The 20,191-nt window shown below is 52.1% G+C and overlaps 1 protein-coding gene across 1 annotated transcript; it reads left to right on the top strand.

Annotated features, from left to right (window-relative positions):
- Positions 1 to 13,779: 13,779 nt before the first annotated feature.
- ADIPOQ (adiponectin, C1Q and collagen domain containing) lies at positions 13,780 to 19,729 on the top strand. The gene is made up of 3 exons (XM_082487036.1): positions 13,780 to 13,921; positions 17,066 to 17,285; positions 17,704 to 19,729. Exons 2-3 carry the CDS (start codon positions 17,075 to 17,077, stop codon positions 18,228 to 18,230), a joined length of 738 nt encoding a protein of 245 aa, XP_082343162.1. The 5' UTR covers positions 13,780 to 13,921; positions 17,066 to 17,074; the 3' UTR covers positions 18,231 to 19,729.
- Positions 19,730 to 20,191: the final 462 nt, after the last annotated feature.

Raw genomic sequence — 20,191 nt, forward strand, 5'->3', positions numbered from 1 at the left:
GTTTGCAGACGGCCATGCCTGCAAAGCCGTTGCACACTTTGGCTTGAAGCAACAACCCTTTGCTCTCCATCCCCTTCCTCGTAGCCGCCAGCTCAGCTCTGCTGAACCCATGGCAGGGCAGGGCAAGGACATGCCTTGCGTCCCGCTCGGCAGCTCCCATACAGAGAGGATGCACCTCTTCATCCAGAGGAGGGACCACCTGATACAGAAGGTTTAAACACATCACAGAACATCAAACAAAGACGCCGGCACCTCTTGGCATTGACTGAAAACTACTGCCTCCTTTCCAACTCGCTGAGCATTGAGGGAGCCTCCCACCCTGCACATCTCTGGTTGTAATTATCACACTAGGAGCACTGGGTGACTGCTGCTGCTTTCACTGTAATCCCTCCTCAGAAACCAAAAGAGGCAAATGTCTTCCATTCCCTGCTTGTTTCCTACCCTGCTTCACTCTCCAGCCGCTGGAGCACCAGAGGAACTTCAGCCTGTTCTTAAACAGTCTCCGTCTCACCCACAGCTTTCTGCAAGACTGGCCCCAATTACTTTCACCTTAGTTTTTCATAGCACTAAAATTAACCCTACTCCTCTACCACCATTTGGATGTGTAGGATCATATTTCTTCACGGTGGCTGTACCTATTTTCTTTCACTGTTTTTTCAGTTCTGCCTGCTTGGCCCATGCTTTCTTGATATGTTTTATTTTTAATGCCATGTCGATGTTTGTCTTTCCTGCATTTAAGGCCTTAGTTTTCCCTAATAGGTATTACAGCAGCCTTCTCCTCTCTCTTCTGTCATATTTCCCACTTTCTCTAACAGGGACACTTCAGCCCCCGTGCCCACGCTGTGTTGCAAGGTGGCCCTCATATCTCTGACGCTTGCTCTCTTCCTGTACCGTCTGGACTTGCTCACCATTAGCTTCTCAGCCACTTGTGGCTCGATCCGATCTCCATCTCACATAACCTTTCCACACGCTGTTTTTATGCCTGCCTTCTCACCAGCCCTTCAGCTGTGGACGTTGATTTCTGAAGTGCAGCTCAGCGATGCCCGCCCTGCCCCATGCGGTGCGGTGCCTCTTGCCCACGCTCCCCCGGCCAGGCTGGCTTCGCTGCTTGTTCGTGGCCCGTTTCAGCCTCAGAACCACCCTGTTTCCATTTAGGCATGGGCAGAATCACTGCCACAAAACTTCCCTCAACGACATAGGCCAAACCCCTCTCTAGTGTGAAGTGGTGACTCTCTCGTGTGTTGCCCCACCACAGCCAGCTCAGGAGCTCGGCATCCTCTGAGCTCCTCCTCTCCCCCGGTTTCGCACAGCCATACAGAGGTCTCTGTGCTTCAGGCCAAGCCCTCTCCTCCCATTCATGAGGGCAGGATCGCAGCGAAGGCGGCAGTTCCCGAGGGAACTCCCGTGGAGACAGTCACACCAAGGCAAGGAAGGAGACTGGACTGGTCCAATGCCAGCCTGCACCATGCACACTTGTGATCCCTGTAAGATCTGCACAGCAGTTCATCCTGAGTTGGGGGCTGCCATTCGAAGGAAGATTTCCTGCCAGGGAGATGGCTTGTGAGTCCAAAAGGAGGAGAGAGGAGAGCAGTGATGTGGATCCCAGTGCCGCAGGGCACGCCAGACCACGCAGTGCTCCCAGCAGCAAGCAGATGCTCCCCACCAACCCTCCCAGCACACCTGCACGAGCACAAGGATCCCAAGGGATGAGGTTTCCCCACAAAAAGGTGGTGCTGTGACTAACTTTCCAATTAGAAGAGAGGGGCAGAAGATCTGCCCTCACGGGCTGCCCAGCTCAGAGCACAGGGAACACAGCCCTCCCTGTCCTGCACCCTCCACCACCTTTATTTGCTTAGAAATCCCCCAGGCCAGAGGAGAAGAAACCATGCGTGCTTCTGAACAGTTCACAAGAGAAAAGCTTAGACCGAGCCTGGCTACTCCAGTCCACAATGGTGTCCTTAAGGGTGTCCTTCCACCCGCAAAGCCCGCAGACCTGCCGCAGCAGCTGCCTGTCCTTCTGTCTGTCCCTCTGGCTGCACAACACCCGTTCCCTTGGTGCTAGCGTGCTGATGTGTGCTGGCCCCGGCCCAGGTTCTGCCCCTCAACATCTTAGTTGATGTAGATGAGACCGTTCAGGGTAACTGTCCTCTCCACCTGTTCTGGAGCTTTCTCCTTCCATCCGTTGCTGTACAGACACCAACTGCACATCCACAAACGCCACCGCTCTAAACGGGAGTTATCCCTGATCACCCTCTGCCCACATCTCCTGCAGCTCTTCTTTTCCAAAACACGACTTCAAAAGAGGATGTGACCCGAGAGCTGCTTACATAAGGGTGTGCGAAGGGGAAGCTGTGAATTGAGAAAAGATCTCAAGGAAATGAGGTTCACAAGACGATTTCTGCATTACCTACAGTAAGGCAGGAAGCAAAAGACTCACTATTAGATAAGAACCGCAGATAACTGTTCATTTTCCCAATAGTCAACTGAGCTGTAAAAACAGACTTACCCTTTAACCGCTTCCTGTTTTCATGGCAGCAGGGTGCATCCCCGCTGCCCTCCGGCAGGAGACGCGGCCCCCGGCGCACTGCAGGGGGTGGTGAAGCCAAATGTCACCACGGGGAAGAGGTCTGGTCAGCAGCCTTTGCCACGCAGCAGCGGGGTGAACACCAGAGCCCCCTCCACCGTGTCCGTTTGGAAAGGGGGAGTTGGCTTTGACAGCACCCGTCTTGAAAGAAAAGTCAAGGTTTTCTCAAGCCTTCTTTGGATGTGTTGGCAAAAGGCCACCTGCAGTTGTTGGCCTTATTCCCTCATGCATTCCTTCTCCTCGCAGGAACCCAGCGAAAGGGTCGGGGTTAGCAGAGATCCACATGTACGGATTTATAGAAGGGGGCTGTTGTTTGCAGCCCCACCTGCCAGGGGTTTGGATGGCAAATGCTGGAAGGCTCCAGCTGGAAGGTGGTTCGGGTTTAGGGCAGCTGTTGTTATTTTAGTGGCCGCAGCCTGAGAGCAACGTGCAAATCTTTCCCTATGTTATATTAACGGCTCGTGCTAATCCCGTCGCAAAGGCCTTCCTGGTGAGCACGATGCTGCGCGGTGCCGAAGGTCTAAACACAGAAGATGGAAACAGGTGGGAAAAGCAGAGGTGGCAGGTGCAGAATGTGGAAGAGAGCAGCTACAAGATCTAATCTACCTCAGCCTCCCCAAAATACTTGTGACAGCTGGAAAAATTCAAGCAGCTTTTCAAGGAGGCAGATGGAGCCTGAAAGGGAAGATGAATAAAAGCCACATTTTTCATTTAAATAGGTCTAAACCAGGGGCAGTGGCTCTGGTAAAGGGAGAGCAGTAAGCAGGTTATCGTACTGTGCTGGATTTTAAAGCTATTGCATTCATAGATTAAATTAGACCTCAAAAATGTTGGCTTTAAGAGAAACAGAAGGGGCAGGAAACCTGTGCAGAAGCTTTTATACAGAGCATAGAGACAACCAAATTAAACGTGCCGTTCTGGAGGACAGGGGAAGCCTTCATTCAAGTTGTAATGGTCTGGGAAACTTAAAAGGGAGGAAGAGGTTGCCAAAATATTCCTCCTCGAATACGGAAAACCACAGCTGGGACAGGGCAGCATCCACGGCACATGAACGAACGAGAGGGACTGCAAGGCTGGGTAGGAAAGCTGAGCGATATCGCAAGAGATCAGCACGGAAACCACAGGAACACGCCGAAAGAGGGCAGAAATAGGAGCTCGGAGGAAATGCTTCTTGCAAAATCCACCCCAATCGAAAAGGCAGGAAACGGTCGGCAGGAGCACGCAGACGGTGGGGTGGGAAGAGAGACCGGCCAGGGCAGAGCCCACCTGCGGGCAGAGCTGCTGCGTGCGCAAGGAGCGAGGCTGGTTTGCAGAAGCACGAAGCCAAATAAAGAAATTTGCCGTGGAGAAATAAACCACGTGCACATAGTGCACAGGGAAGAAGAGTCTGATGGCGCTCTATACGCAGAGGGATGAACGGGTAAGGGGGGGTTTCATCAACAGGAGATTTCCTTACCAGCTTTGCTTAAGGGATGGTTGCCTCCTTTGGACTGGGTCTCTGCCCCGAGCAATGCACAGCACGAGTATGGCAAGGGGAGGGGAGACAACACCAAGGTCCGACGGACGCCACTCAGCCATCCTTAGGCTACATGGAGGGGAGATAGCTGATACCTGCTGAGCTGGAGTCAAAGGGAGCTTCCGACCAGGGACTCTGATGCTGAAGAGATGCCGTAGCCCCACTGACATCCCCACGTGGTGCGAGCTGTCCCCAGGCACTGGTGCAGGTGCCACTTCTCCGGTCTCCTTAGTGACAGGAGGAGGTTGCAAGACCCTAACCAGCCTGCCCAATAGGCACACCTCTTGAGAAACAGCTCTCTGGTGCCTCGACATAACCTGAGGGAATGGTTAAAGTACACAGCTCAAAGAAAAATCAGAGCGACAACTGAGTAGGTTCCTTTTCTGTGGAAAATAAAAGTATGGCGTCCTTTGCCTGTGCTCAGAGCTAAACAAGCGCACAAGACACACTCCCCTTGCTTAGAATTAGAGGTATCTCTGGTGATGGGGCAAGTGCTAAACCATTTTCCATGCTGGAGGCTTCAGCTGACTTCCTCCAAGGTTAAAACCAACCAACCTCACCCCAGTTTTGCTCTCTGCGTTCTTAGGAAGGCATTGCTTTAGGAAACAGCGATTTGGACCATATCCTGTGCCCAAAGCCATTTACAGGTGGCTACAACGGACACCAAAAGCCTTAAGGTTCACATAAGCCGTATATTGAAGTGGCAATAAGCAATAAAAGGACATAACCAAAACTTCATCAGGTTTATGAAAGATTGCTTCTAGCTTATAACCCATCAGCTGCATTTTAACAACCTTCTTAGAGAACAGAGTAACTGAGCAGCAGCCGCAGGTAAATTCCCATCTACTGCAAAGAATCAGCAACAGGCCTCCACCTTCAAAACCAGAATCAGTGGGAACAGAAGGTTTTGCCATAAAATGAGACATCCCCAGCCTCTCTACCACAACTGCCAGCTCACCAGCTTCCCCGCACAAAGAGGAGAGGATGCTACAGGGGACCAAGTTCAGGAGCAAGAGAGGCTGCGGAAGAGCCGATGGGTCAGACAGCCCAAACAGAGGGGATGGAGCTGAGCAATACCGAAACCAAAACACACCAAAGGCTCCCACGCTCTGCAGCTGACTGGGGAGATGGCTGAACCCCTGGGTTTCACAGTCTGCTTCTGCCGGGGGAAAAAGCGGGAGGGTTTCTGTACCCGGGGGTGGACCACCACGCAGCAGCCTCGGGATGCACTGATGTGGAGGAGCTGCAGCTGTGAGAGGTTCCTGCCCACGCTTCTTTAGCACCTCTCGTCACCGGCGTCTCCTAACCCACCTGTTATTAAAATCTCATCACACATACGGTCTCGACCACAGCCCTGTCATTAGCTACAAGGGCTAATTTGTGCTGCCCTCCAATGCCAGCAGTGGAAAATACGATTCAGATGTTGTGGGTTCATGTTCCACCCAGGAACAACTGCAAATAACAAACCGAATACGCAGAAGTGTGGGGGGGGGGAACAAATGTCGGGTGAACAGTGCAGGAGACAGCAAGAAGAGTAATGACCAAATTCAGAGAGCTGGGTAAAATAAACAGGGCAGGGAAAGAATGTTTCTTTAGGGCGATGCAACATGGTCAACACTTCTCTCTGATAAGCGTGTATGGACACTGCCTGGAGATGCCAGAGCTGCTATGGGAAGCAGGAGAGCCATGGACCCACACAGCTGGGGGGACCCGAGTGTCCTGCGGGAGGTGGTAGGGCTCGGCGGGGGGAAGAGAGAAAAAGATAGATGCTATGGTTAATTCACTTGCATTTATTCCACTTCAAAAAGCAGGTAATCTCAGTCTGAGAGAAATGCTTAGCCGGAGCAACGGCCTTGGGGCTACTCTTTGTCTCCATTTCAGAGAGTCAGAAACCACGTTTCGGAGTCGTTACCGCGCAGCCAGAGCACATGGTCCTAAAGGGAAAGGCTGTTATAATACTTTGCACTCACGAACTGGAAAATGCTGTCACGGTAGAAAATGCTTTGCCAGGATGGTGGCAGGGTCTGGTGGGGAAACGTTGTCACATTTTTACTTGAATGGTGGAGACACACACTGCATGAGCAGCAGTCACCGAGGGACACGTGCAGAGATGCCGCTTTCCCATATATCAGAAACAAACATAAAAAAAAATGACTAAGAGGTGAAGCCAATTATTTTCAGAGGTAACAGAAAAGGCGCCGCACACCGAGGGGAAGGTGGGAGACAAAGGAAGCCCAGAAACAAGAGGGAGAGAGTGCGAGATGACAAAGCTACTGAGCACAAAAGCGCCCTGATTATCTCCGGCAAACACACGCCGGCCTTTGCAGGCTCATCACAAACCCAAGCGGCGAAGCTGTGAGCAATTATTTGTGGTTCAGCCGGATAAAAATATTTGCAGAGAGCAAGCCAAGAGACAACAAACAAACAAGCCGCGGAGTTCGGGGGGCAGATTCTGCCCTGTGCCGCTGCGAGTGGCAGCAGAAGCCTGGTGGGGACGGTGATGGCACCGGCGTCACCTGCCCACACTGGCACCCATGTGGGTGAGAGAGATCTTCATTTTTGGAAGGCTGGTAAACGCTGCCCAGCCACACAGTGCAGGTGATGTTTCAGTGCCCGTGTGCCACCAGCGGTCCCCTCCGAAGCCACCGGCGGGAAGATTGCTCCGGGGGTTTCCCTGCTGAGAGAGCCGGTGGGCTGGGGAAGAGCCCCGGGGTCGGTGGGCACCGCTGCTCTGCCCTGCCTTGGGAAAATGAGGCGATGCCACAAGTACTCGTTCCTGCCTCAAGTCAGGGGTCTTGATCAGGCACAGGAATGGCTTTTGCCATGATAGGAATTAAATTACGCTTTTTACCTGAACCACTTGTAAGGTCAGTAGAGGCCCCTCACAGTCCCAGATGGCAGGTACCGGGGTGTTTCCCGTGATGAATACCTACATCATACCTCATTTTGAGTCTTTGAATTTCCTTAAATCTTTCCTCTTTGGCTTTGGAGAAGAGAAAGCCCCTTTCTCCCTCCTCTCAAAGGAGTCAAAGAAACTGTCTCTGATGTCCCCATCTCCATCGGCGAGCAGGCAGCATGTTTCACAGGCAGAGTCTCAGGGATGCAAGAACATGAAAAGTAAAAAACTAAAGTATTGGGGCGAATTTTCCATGAGGTGGATACGTGTAGCTACCCAGAAAAAAAAAGAAAGAAAGAAAGAAAGAAAGAAAGAAAGATCTTAGATCCTTTTTGTTTCCTCTCTTTGCTATTCAGAGAACCTTGTGTCATCTGCGATGAGACACAGCAGGGAGCTGCTACTTGCTTTGCCAAAGGAATGAGAAGGAATATTCTCCGTTAAAGACACCACCCTTGTAGGGATTATAAATACAAAAGGAGATTAATTTATCCAGTTGAACCTAATCCACAAAAAACCACTGCAGTGCAGAGGAAGGGGAGCACTTGGCTGTGGGCGCTGGGCCAGGCGGGGACATATGAATCACGTTAAAAACATATAAAGGAGCACCAGAAAATGTATTTTAATATAGAAGCGCTTTCACTCCCTCCTGCCTGTCTAGCTCCATGGCTTTTACTGGGGGAGTCTCTTGCGATGTTGAGGAGGCAGGATCTCAGCCCGGCACGCCAGGGCATCCCAAGGCTCACGGTCGGGGCGCCCGTCCTGTCGGGGGGAGGCAGCCGTGGGGGCACGGCAGGAGCAGGAGGGTTCGGGACACGTGGTTTGCCTGTGGGTTTGGTGTCCAGGGGCCCAATCCCACAGGATTTCCGTGCAGGCAGGGATGCTCGCCTGCCTTAAGCCCAGATGAGCAGCACTGAGGGTCTCCCGGCTCCCGTGCCTCATCCGGAGCGGAGTGTCCCTGGCATCCAGCCGTGACCGAGCGCCAGCTCGGGGGCACCGACACAAACCACTGCGTGATTTGCATGTGCGTTTGTAAAGGCTTTTTTAAAGCATGGGATCTGCAGCAGAAGGAAGCGTTTTCCTCTGCAAGCGCGGGGGGGGAAGCTCTAAGCGACCGCAACGCTTTGAATACATCGCCTCCGGCCCTCCACCACTCCTCGGCATGCCCCCAGCGCCAGCGTGTCGAGGGCCCCGGTCTGCTCTGGGCTGCCGGATCTGCTTCTCCGGCTGGCAAGTAACCCTCCTGGCGGGCACAAGGCGAGGTGCCGCGGCCCCAGCGCGAGCGAAGGCTGCTGGCTCAGCCCGCTGCCGCCCGGAAAGGTGCTTTCCACAGCGAGAGGCGTATAAAATGTTGTGGCAGCTGGGAGTTAACCGGCTTTTTTTTTTTTTTTTTTTTTTTTTTCATATGGAAGAGAGGCAAAGTCATTTGATTCCAAAAAAAAACCCCTCAATGTTCTGCTAAAACCAGTCACAGTGTGGTTTTGGATGTTCAAGTCAGGAGAACAAGCACTTATAAAAATGAATAATTGAAGACATCTTTTACTAGCCCTACAGCAACCATAAATGCCTTCTGCCAAGCACAAAGAAACACCCTATCAGAAGCATCACGGATGTATCATTCTCTGCAACTTCCCAGAAAGCACTTCGTGATGATTTATACTGTGAAATGCCCAAAGTAAAAATATACAGTAATCATTTTTTATCAGATTTACAGTTCCTTGGTGCAATATGCATCACTCAGATTTCACAATGATATTTCCTTTTATAGATAATGTGAGATTCATAATGCCTTTAATTAATCATGTCCTCGCTTCTAAGTGATTAGATTTTGTAAACGATGGGAGAAACAAGCAAACTGGTGTCCCTTAGCGCCTCACTGGTGTTTTGAAGCAAAGACTATTGAATCTGAGCACAGAACCTCCACAAGGCAGGCAAGGACCAGTCACCTGGCCTGAGAATACTGTGACTCGGTCTCATTGGCAGTTGAATGACAGTCCAGGAGGGTCCTGCACAGGGAAAACAGTTCCAAAATCCAGCTGGTGGGTGCCCAACCCGCCTGCCCCACCGCCCTGCCATCACATCCATCACGCTGCAGGAAGCAGGGAGTCAGCTAATGCACAGCAGAGGTTACTGGAGCCGGTGGCTCTGGATCGATACCGCAGTGAGTGGAAAAACCATTATGGCCAAAAAGAATTCTTGTGCATTTGTGGAGTGCAAAGGAAAGCGTGATGGGAGGGCATTATCTCACTCCCGGGCTCCTGACTTTCACCCCAGTGGCAGGGTGGACACGGATGTGGATGGCACCGGGCTGTCACCATCACTCGGGGGGGGGGGGGAGCGGCAGGAGGGTGCCTGGTGGCTTCCTCTGGGTGTCTCAGACAGCCAGCGCGGTGCCTGCCCTTGGTGGCACTGTTGGCAGAGATGCTCCTGCCTTTCCCACCTGCTCGGCCCAGCAGCGTTGGCTCTTTGGGGGGATCACTGCAAACCAGCTCCCAGTGCCCCCCGGCTTCGGCCGTGCTCGACCAGGCTTGCGGCGCCAGGCTGGTCGGCACCATCTATAGTCCAAACCTCTCCCTGCCTGTCTTTAGGTAAGATGGAAAATCGTCTGTTCAAAGGAAACTGCTCTTTTCTGTGCTTGAATTATTCAGCAACGCTCTCCTAATAAATAATTTATCTGCTTTGTAAAAATGCGTTTTCGATGAACGCAAGCAGGCTTCGGGGGGCTGCGTGATTATCAGCTGCAAGCTCTCCTTCCTCGCCCACATTGAGGTGTTCGTTTTAATGGGCAAGTAGCAATCTCATTAAATACCTCATTAACAGCTCAGCCCGTGGAGCACAGCCGAAGGGGAGAGCCGGGCAGAAGTACGCTCTCGGGTGCCTCCTCGGAAAGATGCGGTCGCTGCCGGGAGCGAAATCTGGGGGGGCAGCTTTGGCAGGGGGATGTTGCAGGGGAGTGCTCCGCATACCAAATCACTGAGGTTGTTATTCTGTCCCCTGCCCGGCCTCTTCCCAGCCCAGAACGAGCCCCAAAACAAGACCAGCCTGTGCTAAAAGAAGTCGGTACCCGGCTCAGCTGCGGGCTGGCGCGAGAGCGGAGGGGAGCCGGAGGGAGTCGTGCGTAACCCCCTACCCGGGGGGGCCCTTGGCTGCGTCTCCCTGGCGCAGCCCAGCGAGGCCAAAGCGGCACCCCGAACTGCCAGTGCCGAAACGAGCACCCTGGGAACAGCTATAATGGTAATAAAAGGAGCTTTGAGCAGCATTTACAGGGCCGCGTTTCCTGAACAAATGTGTCTCAATGTCCCTTTCGGCATGAGAAACCCTGCTGCGCCAAGATCCCTCGCCGGGAGCCAAGCGGGGATCCCCTGAGGCCGGAGAAGTTTATTTGTGATGGCCGAGAAGAGAAACGTGCTGTTGCTCAGGGCTGGCAAAGAGCTGCTCTGCCCGAGCTGCCCAGTGCGGGAAAGCAAAGAGCCCGTTTGTCCGTGTGAAACGGGCTGAGAAATTGGTAGCCCCGCCGCCGAGAAGCGGACCAGCTTGGCCACTGCTGCCGGCTCTGCCTGTCCCTGGACCTAAGCCACCTCCCTGCGCTCATGTAGGAAAACCAGTGGGAACACCAGTGCCCACGGCCTTGTAACAGGCATGGCTGCACCGCCTGCCGTGCCCACGGCCCTCGTGCCTCCCCGGCCACACTGTGGGGGATGTGAATAGCCACAGCACCCCAATGTCGAGCTGCACAAGGTGCACCCACTGGCATGGCAGACCCTGTGGGAGCCAGGCTGCCAGAAAAGGGGCTGAGCAGCCCCCAAGGGCACATCGGACCAGGCTGACAGCCCCCAGCCTGCCCACAGGGAGAGCGCTCCCCTTCCCCATTAGAGGGAAGTGCGATGCTGGATGGGGAAGGGTTTGGGCGCACAACGACGCACGCGGCCACGGAGAATTGCAATTTGTGGCCAGGGTCCTGGCTGACAGTGGCACCGGCGCTAAAGGCCGCTTTACTGCTGCTTCTTTGGGTTGGCCCCTCAGCGCTCGCCGTCGCCTCGCACCCGATACAGGTGCCCGTGGGGGGAACAGTGGGGACAGGCGCGGGGTCCGTCCGGCTGTGCGAGCGGAGTTGGCTCGGATGGGGCCACCAGCGGTGCCCAGGGACAGAGCCAGCAGCATCCCCGGCATGGAGGCTGCGGTCCCTGCGCTGCGCACAGCCTCGGGCAGCACCAAAATAGCATGGAACAGCCTGCCAGCCAGCCCGCTACATGGCGTAAGCAGTTTTTTGCTGTTTTTAGCAAAGCTGGGAATATCTGTTGTTTCTGGGACGTGCGGTATCCAGGGCCAGCGGAAAGACGAGGGAAGAGCCAGGCGTCCCAGGGGGACAGTAAGCCGGGGCAGGGCAGGGGCCGGCTCCCAGCGGAGCTGTGGACTGGGGGTGTCGCAGCAGCCTCGGGAAGGGACAAGGCATCCCATGAGCTGGGCACCACGGTGGTGCTGGCTCAGCCCCACTGGGGACAGACAATGGTGGGCAGTCGGGGGCTCCTTCCCCGGCCCCGATCCTGGGCAGCCACCGACCTCCTCCTGAGACAGCCATCCCGACCTCCCCGCCGCCAAAGCGGCTTTTCAGCCCTCAGGTCACCCCAGCGGGGACCATGACTGCGCTGATGGAGCACAGCTGATAACGAGCCTCCTGCTCTACTTTATTCCTGTTTATAGATGGCTAAATATAACTTTCTGCTTATTTTTAATTCTTAGCGAAAGCTACGACCCACAGTCCATCACGTCAGTTCTGTATTTTCCCTATTTGCAGGCTTGCATCAGATCCAAGGGAGAAAACAAGGTCAGGCTCAGCACAAGGTTTGTAGCTGAGTTAGGTACGGGCAGCGTGTCCCGCACCAGAGCTCTGGTGACCACGGTGCAAAGCGGAGAAGGTATTACTGGACCTGGGGACAGCAGCTTTCTCTCTGTGCCCAAAAAGACCCCCCAGCCCCAACCAGAGCTGCTGCCTCTGAGCACCGCAGCTGCGGGCACTGCCGGTCCAGTCTGCATCTGGTGGCAGGTTTTGCTCGTCACCGGGCAGAGCATTTTGAATGTTTTCCTATCACACAGCCAGAAGTAGCTCACTGGATTGTACAATATCTCCCTCTGCAGTGGGAACAGGAGCCAGCACCAACCTGCGAACATAAATGCGAGAGCATCTGGGGTTCCATCAGCCGATTGTACCCTCAGAGAGAAACCAGGCAGCCAGCGCTGCCGCCCACCCCTCTTCTGGGAGCCAGAGATAACGTGTGGGAGGCTATTGATGGACCACTGAAAGATTTATCACTGTGGTATTTTCCTAACAACTGAATTGAAAGGCCATGAGGTAATTGCAGCACTACCTATTAAACATGTCAAGTTCAATTTTCAAATCCTGGCAGCCTAATAAATACCCCATTTGGGGGTTCAAGCCGAGAGTCGGCAGGGAAACCAGCCTTGTGTTGCTCACACCCCAAGGAGAAGCAGCCGAAAACCTCTCGTCTCCACTGCAAAAAAAGTTCCTATTTCAGTTCCAAGATCCCGCTCCTCCATTGATGGCGCAGGAGAGGAAGCTTCGACGGAAACGTGGTGTCACACGCACACAAACACAGACACATGACTCTAGTAAATCACATTTATACAAAAACAACAGATCCAACTAAATCTCCATCATACATTACTGGGGTTGCAGGAGGGACTGTTTTGAGCCTCAACATTGCATGGAAAAACCATCATCCAGAAAAAAAAATTAAAATCAAATTCTTCAAATGCTGGGCTAAGGGCTTGACCAAAATAAGGCAGGCAGCGAGCAGCTGTCCCGCGGCTCCTCCCTTCTGCACCCTTCTCCTCAGGACTTCAAAATTCACCCTGGATGACTCCCAGTTCTATGTGTAAGAAATTATTAATGTGTTCATTTAGACATCCTTTTAGTCCTTCCAGATAGCCAGGTCTTTACAACAACTCGGTAACTCGGCATAGTGTCCTGCTGACTTTCACTTGGATGAGTTTCCCCTCCCCCAAGGACACCGGCTCCCCACGCCTGGTTGCAACAACATTCATCGCGCTATTTTTTCCTGGTCAGATTTTGTGAGCCCAGGTTTGCCAAGGTCCCGCCTCGCTAACCTTGAATGGCCCCGGGGCGGCCGGGGAGGAAAGCCTCCGCTCTCCAAGGTCCGACCTCCGTTTTGGAAGGAGACAGACATGGGGGGGGCGGGGGGGAGGTGAAAGGCTTTGTCTTTTGGCTATGTCTTGACATAAAGCCAAAACGTGCGATAGATTAAAAGCCATCCACAGGGCTGAAATGACTCTACTGATTTACAATAGCGCTGGCACATGCTTGGCTGGTTTAAGGCAAAACTCTTCCCCCGGCACTGCCCTTCCCCTCGGGCAGCTTTGCCCTTCTTTGGTGCGGCAGCAGCCTCCGGGCAGGAACGGCCCTTGCCATTAAAAGGAGAAGCCAAAACTTCTCACACAATAATTCATTTACTAACAGGTTGAAAAAAAAACCCACCGCATTTGAGTGCATTGATACAAGGCTGCAGACACACTTTCTCCCCCAGCTGCTAACAACATTTCCCCGCTTACAGGGAGCAGCAGCTCTGGACGAGCAGGCTTTCACACGGGCTTCTCCAGCAAACCATTGCTCCTTCACTTCCCACCAAATTCCCAAACCCATCTTTTCCCCGTTAAGGCTATCTTCGCAAGCTATCCCAATGTGACCGCATTATATAAGTGGTCCAAAACTTAAGTGATGGCCAGGAAAAATTAATGGGAAAACACAACTTGTAGGTCAGCATGCGCAATAGCAAATGGAAAATGCAGCGTCTGAGCTGACAGCTCCTCATGCCCTTAGGGATAGCGAAGTGGTAGCCGGACTTCATTTCTAAAGAGACTGCAGCAAGCCAACTAGGACTCAAAGCAGCTGGTAAGCATGATATTTTTTTTTCCACCCTCTTACTAAGTTCAGGATTTTCCTCTTCTTTTGGGCTGAACGAGACAGACAGACTTTTCTATTTGCAAGAAGTTTCCTTTCTTAGAGTTATTCTCAGAACAGCCAGTGAGCATTTCAAACCAAGAATAGCCGATCTCCCTTCAATTCATACTCCTGTATTTGGAAACACTATTTAGAGATCAAAACTCCCAAATCAAAAGTAGTCAGGAACAACCGTGAAAAGCCACATGACTGTAACAGCGAGCGCTGCACTGGCACCTTTCGATTCACCGCTTTCCTCGAAGACTCCTGGGAAGCCTGGGGTTGCCCCAAATCTCCCCGAGTCGGACCAGCCCCTTGCCAGAAACCTGCACCACCCAGATGTAAGGTGGGATCCCCCTGGAGCAAGTCACTGCTGGAACGTCAGCAAAAACTATGCTACAAGCCATTCAGACAGAAAAAAGATCGACATAAGCCAAACCCCTGGTTAACACCCTTTGAAGAAAATACCGGAGTTGGAAAATAGATGGGCTTTTTGTGTGGTGTTTCGTGCAAAGACTTCTTTTATGGTTTTATATATATAAAAATATATACTATTTATATAGCATAACGTGACATTTAAATTCTGAATCACGGTCTGAATCACTGTGTAGCATTGTTCTTATAGATGATATGCTGATTCCTGCTGATAAATGAGTAAGCTTCTTATAACGCATGTGAGCTTTTATTCCCTGGGCAGCTACCGTGTTCACTGAAAGCCACCAAGGACGCTTGGTTCAGCTGTTCCTTGCCTGAAAGGTACAACTGACATTTAAACATAGCAGATTATTTCATGTTACACTGCTGAGCATCAGATGGAAAGACAAAAAGAAACGGGAAAGATATAGTAAAGAGCTATCGTACCTAAACCAGATGTTAAACTTGGAGCCAGCAGATGTAGCTTAAAACTTTCTTTTTGTATGACATACCTATGCCCGAGAACTGCTTCGTCTCTCAAACAAGCAAACCACTTGTGGTTGAGTCAAACTGCAGCAACAGAAGGAGTTTTCTATTTGCATATCACAACACTTTTCTCACTAGAAAGGAGAAACTAGACTGCGTAACGTGTCCGCAGCGAAGAGCTGCCGGAGGTTGCTGTGGGACGGGCATCGCTTCGAGCCCTTCAGAGCACGCCGGACGGGCGCCTGCCAGGAGAGCTGCTTTGGGTTGCCTCAGATTTGCACCGCTTTTGGCCTTAAAGGAGGGGTTTATCTTGCAGCAGATGAAGACCTGCCTCCGGGGCTGCCTATTGAACACCCCTCACTAAAATTTTAGTGATATTTGAGTTCTGGGCAGCATATGAGACAGCAGAACTAGCCCCAACAAAATCACCAAAACGCAGCTCAAGAAATGCAATGTTGAGGCAGATGTTTATGGAACACTAGTGTGTCTCCACGCGGTTAGATGACCCCAGACAGCCTGTGCTGATTTTGGAGGGGCACGTACATGCAGCCAAGCCAGAGGGGACCCAGGCAGGGGGACGGGGCTCCCTCCCCTTAGTGCAGTCCACTGAGGCACAGTTAAATGGCTATCTCGCGGTGTGCCCAAATACGCACACCCTCGCTTGCCAGTCCAAGCCGCTTGAAGGATTGAGAGACACCTGTTTCACGGGTTCCCCCTGGTCCATGGACGATCGCTACCTCCCTTGTTGCAAAGGGGCATTTCGCTTCCCAAAGGGCAGAGACGCGGGAGCACTGCCTGAGGTTCAGGCTGTGGGCGCTGGACCCCATGGCACCCTCAGCCCCAAAATTGCCTCCACACCAGGCCCTGGTCCCCATCGCAGGGTGCCAGTCATCGCGGCTGCTGGAGTGCCGGAGCCTGGCAGGGCAGGCACAGTTTTAGGAATTCCCTGATTTTATCTGTTAGGTACTATCCACCGAAGTCATTGACCAGAGCTTTGAAGTTTTCTTCGAAGGTCCCCCCAATATCCTGCAAAAACTGGAATTGTGGTAACAATTTTGATACTCAGCTTCCTTTGAAGCAATTACGCGAGAGCTAATAAGGCATTATTTAAAAGATGACACTTAAATAGCTTGCCTAGGAAAATCAACCCTGCAAAGGAAGTGCTCTGAAATATTATTTTTCTTGGAAGTTACAGAGCTCAGGGACTCTAATGGCCATGCTGTTATTCACTTTTTATTGCCTATTATGCCACTTACAATCCTCATAACAGGATACCTTTATTGTTCCAGTCTATAATCTCTTCCCAGGGACCAGTATCACACAACAATAGTCATTTTAAAATATCTGTTTCCTAAAAGCCTGGCCCAAAGCCCACCAAGGTCCCACCGATTTCTGGCAGCATGGGAACAAAGCCCCAGGCTGGCCGTAAGGTGTCACCACCCACCTGGTTCTGGGGAGCCGCACTAATTGCTCTGACTCACCAGGCAACGAGATTAAAGAAAAATATGACCCTACAGTGCCTAAAGACTGCGCAACTTCCCATAATCCAAAACCGTAATTTGGGTGGAAAAAATCCATTATCATAACTTCATATGAGATTATGCTCAGAGGAAACAGAAAGCCCGGCTGTAGTTTCTGTTCACGGTAGATAGACGCAGGTTAGCGGGATGTACCCGCAGCCCTATACCTTTAAGCTCAGCGTAAAGTCTTCTGAGGCTTTGAGACAGGCTCTGCCGGACCCGTACTTCCAATCAGCTGCTCACCCAGATGGGCAGAAGTTAGAGCATATTGTGGCTAATTGAGTAGAGCTTCGCAAAGAAATGGGCCACAGATACCCTGGCATTTGCCACGCTCGGTCCAGAGCTACATCTGTGCCTGTGCAAAGAGCCCGCGAGCGCCGGGGGAAAAACTCTGGCATTTGCTCCTCTCTGCATTGGATATGCTCCCGGGCTGAGGTCCACGCTGTTCCCAGGAGCCCCATCTCAGCTTGGCTCGTGGAGCACACGCCAGCACCACACTGGATGCAGAGGGGCCCTTGGGGCGAGCAGAATTGTTTTCCTTTGGATATGTTGATCCAAATTTCAGTCTTCTGTGCCTCTCATTATTCAAGGGTGGGTTTTCTTCATGGTTTTTGTTTTGTTTTGTTTTTTTTTCTCTATTAACCTTCAAAGCTAACAAAGCCATTGTCCTCATCAGGAACTGACGATGAGGGGCTCAGCAGGCTTCCTCCTTTGCTCGCTGCTGCTGCTGCCCCCCCATTGCACAGAGGTGGCTGCCCAGGATGTCCAGCCCGACCCCAAAACACCATGTGCCAACTGGATGGGAGGAGCGCCTGGCTACCCCGGCCACAACGGGCTCCCCGGCCGGGATGGAAAAGACGGAAAAGACGGATTAAAAGGAGAGAAAGGAGAGCAAGGTTGGTGAGGAGCAGGGGGTACCTCAGTGCTGGAGCCCGTGGGCAGCCCCAGCAGGTCTCACGTCTGGTAGGTCCATGCCCAAACTTTGTCCAGATGGATTTTGAATATCTGCAGGGATGGAGATCCCACAACCTAAGTCAAAGAGTTTGGTCTGGTGGTTATCTTTCCAATTAATCATGTTTTTTCAGAAGCACTGCTCTTGGCAGCAATGCACACAGCCAGGGGGGTGAGCGGGCTTTCCACTCGCTGTCTCAGCGCACGGGGGGGTGTTGAGGTCATCCAGCCTTTCCTCAGGGACACCCCTCGCTCCATGCTGCCAAGCAAATCCTCATGCCACAGCCCCATCTGCGTTTCGGTCTGGGGGTAGCGGCTGCCAGCACAGTGCAAACAACTCCCCGTCCCCACTCTGTCCCCCAGGTGTGGAAGGCCCCAGAGGTGACCAAGGCGAAATAGGAACCCCAGGGCGGGAGGGGCCAAGAGGATTTCCCGGATACCCAGGGCAGAAGGGGGAGAAGGGCGAAGGTGCCTTCGTCTACCGCTCCGCCTTCAGCGTGGGGCTGAAGGAGCGAGCCCCCCACCCTAACGTCCCCATCCGCTTCAGCAAGATCTTCTACAACGAGCAGAGCCACTACGACGCCAGCACCGGCAAGTTCCTCTGCAGCATCCCCGGCACGTACTACTTTGCCTACCATCTGACAGTCTACCTGACAGATGTCAAGGTCAGCCTCTACAAGAAGGACAAGGCGGTGATCTTCACCTACGATCAGTTCCAGAAGAACAACGTTGACCAAGCAAGTGGCTCCGTCTTGCTGCACCTCAGCTCTGGGGATGAGGTCTGGCTTCAGGTGTACGGGGAGGGGGACAACAACGGTGTCTATGCCGACAACATCAATGATTCCACTTTCATGGGCTTCCTCCTGTATCCAGACCCAGATGTCCATTAAAGCAGGGGGTGCTACACAGGAGAGGATGAGGTGGCTTAACCCCAGACAGCATCCTGGGGCACTGGCACTATAGTTATACAGTATTTAGCAGAAAATTGCCTTTCGTGGGCGGCAACGATTGCCAAGGGTGGACCCTATCTCCTGTGAAATCAGTGAGGTTATACACTTCTGTAGAACCAAGAGCTCACTCCTACCTCTGCTCTTGCTCTCCTTGTGGAAACCTGGGCCCAAAGTCAAATACCACTCCTGCCACATCACGAAAGAGTAACCCTCAGGATGGGCTAACCTTTAATTACATTTAAAACTGATAAGAGAAAAATTGGTTACATTTAGATATTACATTGTGAATTTGCCTTTCTTAGCCGCCTAAATTTATTTAGAACAAGGGTACATGGTTTAAAATTTGAGTTAAGAGGGAGAAAACAATTCACAAAAGCCATCTCTGCTCCTGTTTTCAGCCGGAACAGATGACTATTTTTCCTATTGTAACTCTCTGTCTTATTAGGTCCTTTGACTTCCACCCGTGGTTTGTTGTCTCCCTTCTTTAGCCCAGATCTTTGAATATATTCAGATTATTAACTCTCATTAGTTTTATTCCTTTGGTCTTCCTTTTATGTTTATCCCCTATTGCTATCTCTAATGTAGACAGCACACTCAGTTAGGGCAGGGGTCTTCTCTTGATTTATCTGAAAAGCTTTACGAACATCAGTGAGGTTGCACAACATAAGCAGCCTGTTGACTGCGTGGCTTTGGGGATCCTGAGGTGGTCACAGATGTGTTGGCCGCACAGATGTGACATTCAGAAATGCCAGCAGCTCCCCTGCAAACACCGTGTCTGACCAGCAACATAAGGTCCCTCAAGACTCCTGGGCAGAGGGGACCTCAGGGTGGAGGTGTCCCTTTCCAAATCACTCACCTGGCGCTGGAAGCAATGGCTCAAGTGCTTGTTCAGCCAGAGGCCATGAGCACTGGGGAAACAAGCAGCCTCTTAGTTTCCACCTGCAAGCTGGCAGGGGCCTGGCCCGCTTCCCCTCTGAATAGGTCCCAAGTGCAGTCAGAAGTTGAGAGCTAGCAACGGTGTTTCTTCTTTTCCACACCAGAAGCGTGCCATTAGCACTGGTTGGCACACCAGCTGCTGTGCCTCCCATGTTGAGTGGGCTCCTGGGATGAACAACCCCAGGACTTGCTCCAGGTCTCAACCAGGTTGGCTCAACGGGTGAAGAGTATTAAGGCTGAGATTAGCAGCAATCCCATCAAACTGCTCTCCAAGGAGCTCGCTTGACTTTTAGCTAAAAGAGGATTTGATGGCTTCTCAGATACAGTCAAAGACGACTCCCATTAAGCTTCAGAACAAGCTAACACAGATCAGAGCTAATGCGTTATTACAAGCAAAAAGCGGCATTAAGAGCTTCAACTGAAATTACTTTCACCAGCAGCATTTTCTACACTCCAGTGAATTACCACCTGACAAATAATAACAACAATAAAAAAAAAAACTCTTTCAATGAGAATGCTCCTGCATTTTTGTATGCGTCGGTGGGAAGGGTTTGAAGAAAGGCACGTTCTCCTAGCCTCACCGGGCAGCCCAGGAAATTATTTGTAATTTTTTTTCCAGCAAGGCAGGGGCACCCTGGGCTGGCACGCACAGGGACACCCCCCTTTTGCTTTCCCCAAAAAACTCCCAACCCTCTAGCTTTCATCAAGGCTTCAGCATCTCACCACCTCACACTGTATTGCCTCCTCTTTGGATAAGAGAAGCTCCGTTTTCCAGACTGTTTCCCCAAAACCACTTTGCCTGAATCCACCCTGACCAGCCAGGCTGAGGGCTGGCCACTGGCCCAAGAGGCTTCAAGCATACTAGATTCAGCAAGGGCTAAACTGATGCTCAATCTGATTCAGAGAGCTGGGAAAAACCCTATTGTGTGAATTAACCGTAAGGGAACGGGAAAAAGAAAAACACT

Source organism: Vanellus vanellus (genome assembly GCF_965231255.1).
Source record: "Vanellus vanellus genome assembly, chromosome: 8".
Lineage (NCBI taxonomy): Eukaryota > Metazoa > Chordata > Aves > Charadriiformes > Charadriidae > Vanellus > Vanellus vanellus.

Bases quoted from the DNA above. Each gene is read 5' to 3' on its own strand.
- ADIPOQ (XM_082487036.1), top strand. From the start codon at position 17,075: ATGAGGGGCTCAGCAGGCTTCCTCCTTTGCTCGCTGCTGCTGCTGCCC. The intron at 17,286-17,703 runs GTTGGTGAGGAG...TCTGTCCCCCAG, and splicing joins AGGAGAGAAAGGAGAGCAAG to GTGTGGAAGGCCCCAGAGGT.